The 12,410-nt window shown below is 37.3% G+C and overlaps 1 protein-coding gene across 1 annotated transcript; it reads right to left on the bottom strand.

Annotated features, from left to right (window-relative positions):
- Positions 1-2,599: 2,599 nt before the first annotated feature.
- LOC106079284 (uncharacterized) lies at positions 2,600-11,055 on the bottom strand. The gene is made up of 2 exons (XM_056042574.1): positions 10,934-11,055; positions 2,600-5,354 (listed from the first exon to the last, which is right to left on the bottom strand). Exon 2 carries the CDS (start codon positions 5,334-5,336, stop codon positions 4,113-4,115), a length of 1,224 nt encoding a protein of 407 aa, XP_055898549.1. The 5' UTR covers positions 5,337-5,354; positions 10,934-11,055; the 3' UTR covers positions 2,600-4,112.
- Positions 11,056-12,410: the final 1,355 nt, after the last annotated feature.

The following is a 12,410-nucleotide window of genomic DNA, read 5'->3' as shown; positions in this document are numbered from 1 at the left end:
TTTAGATGACATCAATGATCTTTCAATATGGCATTCTTGAGAATTATTTCAAAATCTCATTATGTATTGATTGCCCTTACTAATAACATATATATTAGATCAAGGCTTACTGTGCGATAAAAATATATATGTTAAAGTATTATAAATTATGTACATTCACTTGTCTTTTACTATTTATTAATGTACTCATGAATCTTGGCAATAGAAAAACCCACGTTTAACGCTCTGGTTATTTGGAGAAAGGCAAAATCTTTTTAAAATATTGACCACGAACGATAAAAGAAGTAATGTTTAAAAATCAAAGCACATTACAAGACATACAGGTCAATCATGCCAAAGATGAGTTAATGCTTGTTATTTCTTTCTAATCACAAAAATAGCAGCGAAATAAATCTAAACTTATCTTATCTTATAAAATACAGACCGGACTTGAACTGAAACATGCTGAGGATCTGTGCAAACTGACAATGCAGGCTCTGTTATTTTATAAAAGTGATTTACTAGTTTACTGCCTTTGCACATAAAGCGCTTTAGTATAATACTTTTTCTTCTTGTTGTAATTTTCAGATCTGTGTTATCAAATTTCTAACTTCTTCCGTTTAAAGCAATTAGGTATTTTTTTTTTACATTTTGTTATCAACAGTGTTATTGTGCCTGCGACGCATAATGTGCATCTCCTGGAGGAATCATATCAACAAATAGGACGTTTTGAAACGGGCCAATATGCATAGCATCTATGCTCTTCTTACACTGTACCCCAACAAAATAGCGCGGACATAATAGCGCCGACATAAATAGCACAGAAAAAATATATTTCAGTCATTTTGAAAGAAATACTTTAGATATCGTAAAATATGACTAGAGCCAATATTTTTTTTTTGTTTTAATGTTATCATTATTTTTCAATCATTTTGCAGGAAACACTTTAGATATCTTCAAACATAAATATACAAACAGTAAGCAAAAATTATAATAAGATAAAATGAATACTGGATTAAATCTATTTCATGAATTTTTCAACGGTCTTGGACTTCGTTTCTGTTTTTGTTAATCGTGAGTGTCGTCTGCCCTGTTGGTTAGTCACATTGAAATACACCCACACAAGAAACCCAGACATCCCCAGTGCAATTCTGTCGAAGTCAGACAAGCAACACTAACTACAAGATTGATATGCATCACACTGTTAAGTTGGAGGAACTTTGTCTTGCTTACAGCTTTACTTCGTTCTCCAGCATTGTACCTCAGAATCTTGTTCTCAATGTTCTCCTGTTCTCTGAGGAAGTGAGAGATTAACTTGTACACATTGGAGTGATGACCGTCAATAGGCAGCTGAAATGCATGGTGCCATCCCTCCACTGAATTGTTTCCATTATGCTATCGGAAATCTTGGAGTCACTCTGCGGTTTCGTCTATGGCGAGCATGGCGACTAATATAGCTGTCCTCCTAATAGTCATACAAATTCCCTACAACATCTGGCCAAGGGTCAACTAGATCTTCAAAATAATTAACATCGGTAGATGGAACAAATGAGATTAAACAAACATTTGGCGAGATAAGTGATCACCAGCTTAACAAATCCTGACACACCTAAGTTCGCTTTGGTTTGATCAAAGAGAAATGCCGCAGACACTCAAGATTTCTAATTATACTATGACACACACATCGTCATACCTAACTCTTGACTCTGGGTCATCAGATTTAAACATCATTATTATATTTTTAGGAGAATGAGATAAAATAATATGTTCTCTCTTTCTCTGCAAATATGGCATACTTCTAGATCTATTAAAAATCAAGAAGATCTCAACCAAAATGCTGCCCAGGACGTTTACTTACATAAATCCGGTACTTTTATACAAATCATATAGCAGCCTACTCTAACACAGGGAAAGGAATCCAATGGACTCTCACACAAAAGCTGGAAGATCTGGAATTCGCTGATGACATAGTCATATTATCACACAGACTACAGGATATGCAAGAAAAGGTCACAGCTTTAAGCGAAGTAGGAAAAAGTGTAGGCCTCAATAAACCACCAAAAAACTAAAGTATTAAAGTAAACAATAAACAAATTGGAGGCATAGTACTGGATTCTCAGACAATAGACCAAGTAGAAAATTTTATATACCTTGGGAGTGTAGTCAGTATATCAGGTGGAACAGATGAAGACATTAAACGCCATATAAATCTAGCGCATTAGACATTTAAACAGCTAAAACCAACCTGGAAATCTCCTCACATCTCAAACGAAACTAAACTAAGAATCTTTAACTCTAATGTCAAGGCTGTCCTACTGTATGGTTCTGAAACATGGAGAACAACTGAAGCCACAACAAAAAAAAAATACAGACCTTCATCAACAGATGCCTGAGAAATATCCTAAAAATATACTGGTATGATAAAGTAGAAAACACCAAACTGTGGGAGATGAGTGGACAGAAAAATATAGAATTGCAGGTCTTAGAGAGGAAGTGGAGATGGATTGGTCACACCCTTAGAAAAGATACCAGCAACAGAGCTAGGCAGGCCTTGGAGTGGAACCCCCAGGGAAAAAGACGCAGAGGAAGAGCAAAAAGAACATGGCGACGCAGTGTACTCGAAGAAGCAGAGAAGACTGGGGAAGAGCTGGGAAACCATCAAAAAACTAGCAAGAGACCGTGGAGAGTGGCGTGTTTTTGTCGAGGCCCTATGATCCATGAGGAACTCAAAGGAGTGATGATGATGATATAGAAGTCCGCGCTATTTTGTCGGGAAATTTCGGGCTATTTAGTCGGCGTTAATTAGTCGGCGCTATTTTGTCGGGTCACCCTTCTTACACAGAGAAGATGCGCTGGCTCGGGCATGTCACTCGCATGCCAGATGGAAGAATCCCTAAGGACATCCTATACGCTGAGCTTGCAGAGGGAGTTAGACCCAAGGGCCGCCCAAGACTGTCCTAAAGAAGCTGCATCAGTCAAGAGAAAGAAAAAGAACTCTGCCGCTCCAGAATTGGCTTGATCAGTCTCTCCAGATTCTGCCTCATCTTATATAATACAGACGTTACTTCAAAAAAGAAGATGATTACGTCCTACGTCATCTCCAGACGAAACCAAGCTAGTGACTCATCTGGGCACATCCATTGTCTTCCGAGACAGAAAAACCATATAGTGTCTTTAACATTGTTTATTTGGTCTATTTATTTCAAAATGCCCCCATTGCATTGACATTACCATTCTTCATATATCTTGTTTTCTCTGTACCTAAATTATATTTTCTTAAAATGTAAATGGTCTAAAGAACATAATTTAACCAAAATCAAAATTTTGTGATTAACTTTGTGTGTGAAAATCACCAAAAAATCGCTATCCACTTCCTAAATTAAGCAAAAGCTATGCATAAAATGAAATAACAAGCATATTAAATATTTCTCCTACTTATTTAAAAGACTCTTTGAAGAACACATCTTTCACTCGGTCTTTTCTCATTTTTATTTTCTGAATGCACCTCTCCTCATGTTTACATATTTTTTACATAAAAAACAGGTGTTCTAAGTCATACGTAAAAGTTCGTTAATTTAGTTTATCACTGAACAAAAATACTACATTCGTTAATTTAGTTTATCACTGAACAAAAATTATATATATATATGGCTCCTTTTGTCTCGAAAGGCAATGGATGCGCCCAAGTGAGTCACTGGTTTTGGCTTAATCTTGAGACGGGGAAGAATCTGGTGTGGCTAATCAAGCCAAAAATACTACATTCGTTAATTTAGTTTATCACTGAACAAAAATACTACATTCGTTAATTTAGTTTATCACTGAACAAAAATACTACATTCGTTAATTTAGTTTATCACTGAACAAAAATACTACGTTAAATTATCTCTGTTCAGTTCAACAAAAATACAGTTTTAGTAATCTTATTACACTATGTGCTGAGAGTTTGGTATCAGTATTACAATACAAAATTCGTAATGAGTGCGTAGAAAAAGAAACATGGCGCTTCCAATGATTCATATGTAAGATTGCGAGGTTTATAAATTTTTGTAATGAATCATATACAACAATATAAAGAAAAAAGTGTACACATTGCTAATTGTTATTGTTATGTAATACCAAACACACTAATTTTTTTAAAGACTATCTATTTCATCTTTTAATTTTTTTACTTTACGGTTGTATTCCCTCAGCTCTTTCTCTTGACTGTTTACTGAACTTGCACTTGCAACAGCCAAAGCGCCTGCACCTGCTGCTACTGGTGCAGCTAAGAGCGGAATTAGAGGTGTTAAAACAGCACCGATACCAGTAGCAAGAGAAGTAAAAAATAAACCAATTTTTGAAGCAGCAATTGTAAGCCTTGGTGGGTTTTTAAGAAGACGATTGTACTCTGCAATTTTTTTAAATTTTATTTTTCTTTTTTCCTGTGATTTATCTAGGGTTGAAATCATCTCAATCAGATGTGTCACACGTTGACGGAAATCTTCTAAAAGTCCTGTTTCACTGTCATCCATTTCTATTAAATCAAGTATGTGCTCAGCTATTTTCACCAAACCTTTGATGCTATCATCTGCTTCTAATTCTGATAGAGATTTTTTGTTTTCAGAGTTTTCCATGGCGTCATGAATTTTAACATCTAATAAACTTAGTTCAGTTTGATACTTCGATTGTAGTTGAGGCAGTTTTAGTTCAATTGCCATTCTTTTTCTCTCTTGGGCGGCTTTCTCAAAGTTCTCATCCCTATATAACAAATCGCCACTTCCTATAATTTGTAATAGTTGGTCAATAGACTCTTCTCTTTTGTTATGGTAGTTTGGGTATTTTGCGTTGTTGTAAAAAAGCACTGTTTTATTGTTGATATCTTCTAGCAGGCCTGGCAAGACTCCATCTTGTTTTTTCAACCACTGTTCAAATGGCAAATCTGTCTCTGACAAATCATACACATCGCCTCTTGTAAACGCCACAATACAAACTTTCAGAAAGTCTGGTCCAAAATGTCTTTTTAAAATTATATATGTATTCAATTCTTCAGTAGTAAATCTCACATCCCATCGAAGCACAAAAATAAAAGCATGAAAACCATCTGGACACAAGCTCATGATATTTGCCATTTCATCAGAAATTTCCGTCTGTGTTTTGCCAGTGTCCATCAGCCCAGGTGTGTCTATTACATTTAAAATAATATCACCATACTTAACACTTTCCAGTTTACATGTTTCCGTACATGATGTTGTAGATGAGGCATTAACAAATCCTTTTCTTCCAAGCAGTGTGTTACCTGTGGCACTTTTACCATTGCCAGTTTTCCCAACCAAGACAATGTTCAGTGCATTAGTTTTTTGTCTGATTCTGTGCGCCATATTTAAGACTTACTGCTTCTAAAAGAGATAAAAAAATACACACCATACTAAAGAATAAGTTGAAAAGATATTTAAAAAAAAAAAAAAGTGAATAAGTATAGTATTCAGTATCAACGTAACTCCAAATTTTTTTAGCCTAATAACTACGATGTTAATGTTATTACACTTTGAAGAAGCGCTTTAAGTTGGTTCAAATTGACTTCTTTTTTTGTTGCAATCAATTTGTCTGTGGTAATCGTGTATGAACTATTTTTATGAATTGAAGTTTTAAAATGGAATAAAATCTGTTTGAAAAACCATCTAATACACACACACACACACACACACACACACACACACACACACACACACACACACACACACACATATATATATATATATATATATATATATATATATATATATATATATATATATATATATATATATATATATATATATACATATATATATCTGATTTGATTTTTGATTTGAGGCACATCGGCACAATTTAGGCCATGTCGTGCCTGCAGTCCCTTAAGGACTACTCTCTCTCTAAACAACAAGAGCCAGATTCTATACAGTCATATCATTAAAATCAAAGTCTATTCACAGTTAAAATAGTAAAGGTAGTAAAAATTTAAATATTTGGTAAAAATCTAATGTAAATAGTGCATGTTCACAAATTCATAAATCAGATCTTCGTAGATAGCCCCATTTCCTGGATAAAGCCCAGTACCTTCCCAGGGTCGATATTATCAAATAGTGTTTTTAAATTAGTGGCTCTAAAATATTTCGCCCTGACATCCTGGTATCTGGGGCAATCAACGAGGATATGTTCCACGGTGAGGCGAGAGTCACAGTACTCACAAAGTGGGGGCTCCTCTCTCTTCAGTACAAAAGAGTGCGTGATGTAGGTGTGGCCAATCCTATGTCTGGACATGGTCGTGCTACCACGCCTTGTCAGACCCTTAGATGTGGGCCGCCACCTGACATCCGCCACAATCTGCCTGAGTTTACTGTGAGTCTCAGCCTCCCATTGGTTCTGCCACTCTCGATAGGTGGCAGAGGCAATACTTTGTCTCAGGTCCGAGTAGGGAATTTGGGTTCCAGACACCGCATGATTTAGGGCTCTCTTTGCTTCTCTGTCTGCGGCTTCGTTTCCCTCAATGCCAACATGGGAGGGGACCCAGATGAAGGTGACATCCCTATGGTCGGCTGTTATTTAGTCCAACAGCTTCAGGCTCTTATGTACCAATGGGATGTCAGTCTTCATCCGCCCCAAAGCTTGCAATGCAGATTTGGAGTCGGAGCAGATATTGCATGCAATTCGGCCATTTTGCTCTCCTGTAGTTCCCTAAAGTGGACTTGTAGTATGCTTGGGTCTGTATTTTCTTTTTTGAAATTTTGGAGGGATAAATTTAATTTGGGTTTATTCATTAGCCAAGGAGGATTCTGAGGGGTTTCTATTTTAGAGATTTGGTCAATGGGTGGGGTTAAATTTTGGATGGGTTATCTCATTCGAAGGCCCAACGGCTGTATGACGTTAGGCCTTCGATTGTATAATTCTACCTCTGTGGGGTTAAATATGGAGTCGAAAGCAGGGTTCGTGGGGTTGGATTTTAGCTTGACTATATACTGCATTGCAAGCTTTTTCATTCTTAAATCAATGGGGATTTCTCCAGCCTCCACATGGAGACTTGGGATAGGTGATGTACGAAACGCGCCGAGACAGAGACGCAGGGCAGCATTTTGTATTGGTTCCAGTATTTTTAGGTACGACTTCCTTGCTGCTCCATATATTATGGATCCGTAGTCTAGCTTGGATCGAATTAGACTCCGATAAAGCAGCAGCAAGGTATCTCTGTCAGCTCCCCAGTCCGTATGGCTGAGTACTCTAAGTATGTTTAATGACTTTTGGCATTTCTTCTTAAGTTCCTTAATGTGGGGGAGAAAATTAAATTTGGAATCTAAGGTGAGGCCTAAAAATTTTGTAGTTTTCACGACAGGGATCTTCTTTTTGTGTATAAATAGTTCAGGGTCTGGGTGGAGTCCCCTTAGATTACAAAAATGCATACTAAGTGTTTTGGAGTCTGAAAATTTGAAACCATTATCGTTTGCCCAACCCTGAATTTTGTTTAAACATAACTGTAATTTTCTTTCTAAGGTGTTCATGTTTTTCCCATAAGTAAAAATCACAAAGTCATCAACATACAAAGAGCACTCTATGCCAGGAGACAGCGCATTTATGATGCTATTTATTTTAATGTTGAACAGGGTGACTGACAGAATGCTGCCCTGGGGTACACCCATTTCCTGGTCATGAGTGTCAGAAGCAAAGTTGCCCACTCGAACCTGGAATTTCCGATCTTTCAGGAATTCCTCCACAAAACGGGGGAGGTGTCCCTTAAGCCCCATAAGCGCCAGGTCACGTAGAATGCCATGTTTCCAGGTTGTGTCATAGGCCTTTTCTATATCGAAGAATACAGCTACTAGATGTTCTCTTCTGAGTAATGCATTTCTAATATAAGCTTCCAGCCTTACCAGGTGGTCAGTTGTTGTCCGCCCCTGCCGGAATCCGCACTGGTAGTTTGAGATCACTTTATTCCTTTCCAGGTACCAGACCAGCCTACTGTTAATCATTCTTTCCATGGTTTTGCAGATGCAGCTTGTTAGTGCTATTGGTCGATAGTTAGCTGGGTCAGAACCGTCTCTTCCCGGTTTAGGTATCGGTATAACTGTGGCTTTCCTCCAGCTGTTTGGGAAAGCGCCTGTTTGCCACACACAGTTATAGACCCCTAGCAGGACTGCCAATGAGGGTTCGGAAAGGTGCTTGAGGAACTGGTAATGGATTTCGTCTTCTCCAGGCGCTGTGTCATGTGACTTGTCCAGCGATTCCCTCAGTTCCTCAAGCGAGAACGGTTTGTTGTAGTCTTCATTGTTCTCTGACCTGAAATCAATGGGGTGTCTTTCCTCCCTGGTTTTGACTTTTTGGAACTCTGGCGTGTAGTGTGCAGTGGATGATTTTTTTGCTATTGAGGATTCAAGGCAGTCAGCTATTTCTCTAGGAGACGTGACAGTTCGTCCTTGGTTTTTCAAATGCCCTATTGCATTTGATTCTTTCCTTTGATTCGCCTTACTGCCTTCCAAACCGCTCTAGCAGAAGTTTTGGCATCCAGACCGCCGACAAAACTTCTCCAGGAATTCCTTTTGGCTGACCGTATGGTTTGTCTAGCCTTTGCTCTAGCTATCCTGAATAGCTTTAGGTTTTCCTGGGAAGGATTCTTTATAAATGCAGCCAGTCGTTTTTTCCTATCGCCAATAGCACTTTTGCAAGCTGTATCAAACCATGGTTTGCTAGGCCGTTTTGGATTTGCAGTGGTTAGGGGTACAACTTTCCTTGCTATACTTAGTAGCTTGCTAGCAAAGGTATCAGCTGAGTTCTGTTCATCGAGGATATTTTCTGTGATATCCTCGGAGCATCTTTTTTGGAATTGTTCCCAATCGGCCTTATTCAGTTTCCACCGCTGAGGTCGTCCTAATGAAGGGAGATTGTTAGTAATGATGATTGGGAAGTGATCACTTCCCAGTAGATCATTGCTAACTGACCATTTAAAGTCGTCCAGAAGTCCGGGGACGCATACGGTGAGGTCAATGCATGTGAGTGATCCAGTTCCTGGGTGCAAGTAGATCGGTGATGCATCATTAAGTATGCATAAATCATGTTGGAGGAAGATATCCTCCAGCATACGACCTCTTGTGTCGGTATTGTTGGATCCCCACATCGTGTAATGGGCGTTGAAATCCCCAAGGATTAAATAAGGCCGGGGGAGTTGTTTCAATAGGTCCTCCATGTCTGTTGGGTTTAATGGAGTGCCTGGTGGTAGATACAGGCTGCAAAGTATTTTGTTGTAGTGGTTTATCCTCAGATAGCCACCACTCAAACACCAGGATCTCTTTATCCCCCCTTACCCGTCGCAGTCCACGGCAAACGGACTGGTCTAGGACGTAGAATTTAAAGTTAAGGAGACAGTGTGATGATCAATGAAGGCAGACTTAGGAAAAGAGGAGGCAGAAACAATGATAGAAAAGAAGTAGGGCACTTTTGAGCTCAAAAAGTGCTAAGGAAAGAGGAGCGCAGTTTAACGTCATGTCTCGGGACGCGTAAGTTAGTTTTGGAGAAGTAACTCAAGCAGTCAAGTCGCATATATTTTATCAGTTGTGGAATCCTTATTAATTTGAATCTATTTGTTAACGAGCTTCAAAGATGTTCATTTGATACATTTTAATATGTACATTTAGTATATTGAAGTGATTCCTAGTTAAAGTTAAAGTTTTGAATTGAAGGATCTTTGTTGTTTGAATCTCTAAAGATGTATTTAGATCTAGAGATAATATCTACATAAGAATCCCCGGAACGTCACAGGAACATCTTCAGACATTAATACCTCTTCAAGATCCATGTAAAGATCTTGTGTGACATCTGACACCTCAACCCACCGTGTCAATATAGGCTATATAAGGTTGACAAAGTAAGAACAAGACCATAGGGCCTACTAGTGTTCAGACATATTACCAAACTAAAACGATTTTGAGCACTGTTTAGACTTTCGAAGCCAATAAATAACACATCTAAGAATAGACAGAATAAGATGCAAACTAAGAGCTAACAAGCATTGGCGTCACTATCGGTGGGGGTGGAGATGCGGACCGCATCGGGTGACACCCATTAGTGGGTCATAAACTAGTAAAAAAATGCATTTCAAGAAACTAGACAATTTATTTAAAAATAAGTGAGTGAAACTGACTATTTTTTTAGAAAAAAAATTAAATTAAGTTACGTCATTTCAGTTATTAAGTCATTGTTTCTAGAACTGGGACGCACCTACGGGATGGGGGGAAGGGGGAAACATTAAAAAAAGGGTTGACAGTTTTTTAAGAGACGTCTGACACAATATTGACACAATTGAAATAGACATTTCCAAGCGTCTCCGCTAACATGATTCTTGTTGACTTTCTTGTGTCAGAGTGGTCAGAATTCTCTTCACTTTTATACTTATGTTAACGACTTATGTGTGAAAAAATAAAAAAGTAAGGTAAAATGTTTTATTAATCACGAAGATGATGTTATATATTATATTATATGATACAGACGTTACTTAAAAAAAAAGATGGTTACGATCTCGAGCGTTATTGACGTACGTGCGCTTTATGTACTTCAAACGTCCCTCACAGAGTAGCACGTTTGGACCCAACGATGACCTGCTATCTATCGTTAGCAAGCTAAAAATCTATGTCCATATTATAAGGTCTTCAGAGCTCGCAAAGACTTTCCTTCAGTGAACAGTACCAGGAAAAAGAAGAAGAGGCAGACAGAGAAAGCGATGGGAAGACAACATAAAAGAATGGACGGGCCTGGCATTGAAAGAGGTTCTAAGGCAAAAGGCAGAGAGGAATGAAGAAAGACAGTTGACAAATCTTGCATGGTGCCCTAACGGTCCAATAGACTAAGGGATAGGTAAAGGTGAAAAGTAAAAAAAAAAAATATCTAAATGTTTTCATTTTCAAAGTTTTAATGAAGTAGAAAATTTAGATTATAACTAAAATAAAATACTTACATTATTAAAGAGCCAGTGCTCGAGGCTTTTGTAAGAGTTGCAATAAATGTACATATATATATACCCTATTTGAATCTCAATGAGTGTGTGTGTGTATGTGTATGAGTGGTTGCTAAAAATGTTATTTTGTTAACAGATTATACTATTATAATTTTCTGAGGATCTGATGAAAAAAATGCAGAAGAAATATCACTAAACCTGTTTTGAATCATAATATTTTAAATCAAATCTATTGTTATGTTTAAAATGGATATCCTCTACTGCTGAGATGTCAATGACATTCTTTTATATTATTAACATGTAAAGATTTATGAAATAAAAGCTAAGATTTTCAGAGAAAAGTTTAAACATAATCTTTAGTTATTTTTAGTAGCAAATAAAAATCAAGATTTAAATCTGTCTAAGACTCAAGTTAAGATAATGTAATAGTAAGGACTACAAAAATACTACTCCAGTACTTATATTCTATAACCCAGCTAAGTAATGACATTCATGTTGACAATGTCCAGCATAGTTCGGACTTGTAAGGATGTAGTATGGACAACTAATTAAATTAACCTATAGAGTAGTGGTCTTTTTTGGCCTAGCGCCCCCTTTTCGTATTTTTAATAATAATAATAATAATAATTTTATTTATAAAGCGGTGTTAACAAACAAAATGTAGGCTCAAGGCGCTGTAACAACATTACAAACACAAACACGACAATGGAAATACAAAACTAATCTAAAAAAGTTTTAAACAAGTAGGTCTTAATGTTCTTCTTCTTTAGTGGTATAGCATGTTGTCTGTCCGAGATCAATGGGGAGTGAGTTCCAAACCTTTGGTCCGTGCACTGAAAAAGCCCGCAGACCGTAGCTTTTGAGGGAGAAACGTTATATTTTTTCTCTTTAAAAAATTCGCCAGCGCCCCCCCTCTCTAAGAAAAATACTAGAAAGCAAGCGTGAGAGGAATAACATGTCATTTATTTTTTAAATTTTCATGCTGTCAATAACAGATTGTTAATTTTAAAACTATTACACAGAAATTATGTTTTCTCATTAAGTACGGGGGAACAATAAACATAATTTAGTCAAACTGAATTTCCATTTAATATAATCAATAAAAATTATCTTGTCTTATCTTATCTTTGCGATTGCTTTTAAATGTATTTCTAATAAAAAAAATAGTGACCTACTTGAATTTGAACGATTACGCGGGCAGGAACTAAAGACAATACATACCTTCGATAGCAGTAACAATGTAAGCCTCCTCAAGCCCATACGATAACCACTGTGCCAGCTTATGGTACAACTACACTAAATATCAGCTTTGTTTTTTTTTTAATTTTTTTTTTAATAGTGCTTGTTACCAATTGTATTTGTTTAGCGCAAGTACATGCTTTTAGTTTTCTAAATACGCTTTGATCCTATCAATTGTCTGGACCTGTTGGGAAAGGGGCACTGGCGGATACAGGAGGGGGGGGGGGCGGTAGGGGCG

Source organism: Biomphalaria glabrata, chromosome 9 (assembly GCF_947242115.1).
Source record: "Biomphalaria glabrata chromosome 9, xgBioGlab47.1, whole genome shotgun sequence".
Lineage (NCBI taxonomy): Eukaryota > Metazoa > Mollusca > Gastropoda > Planorbidae > Biomphalaria > Biomphalaria glabrata.
This window is presented reverse-complemented; position numbering and strand designations above follow the sequence as displayed.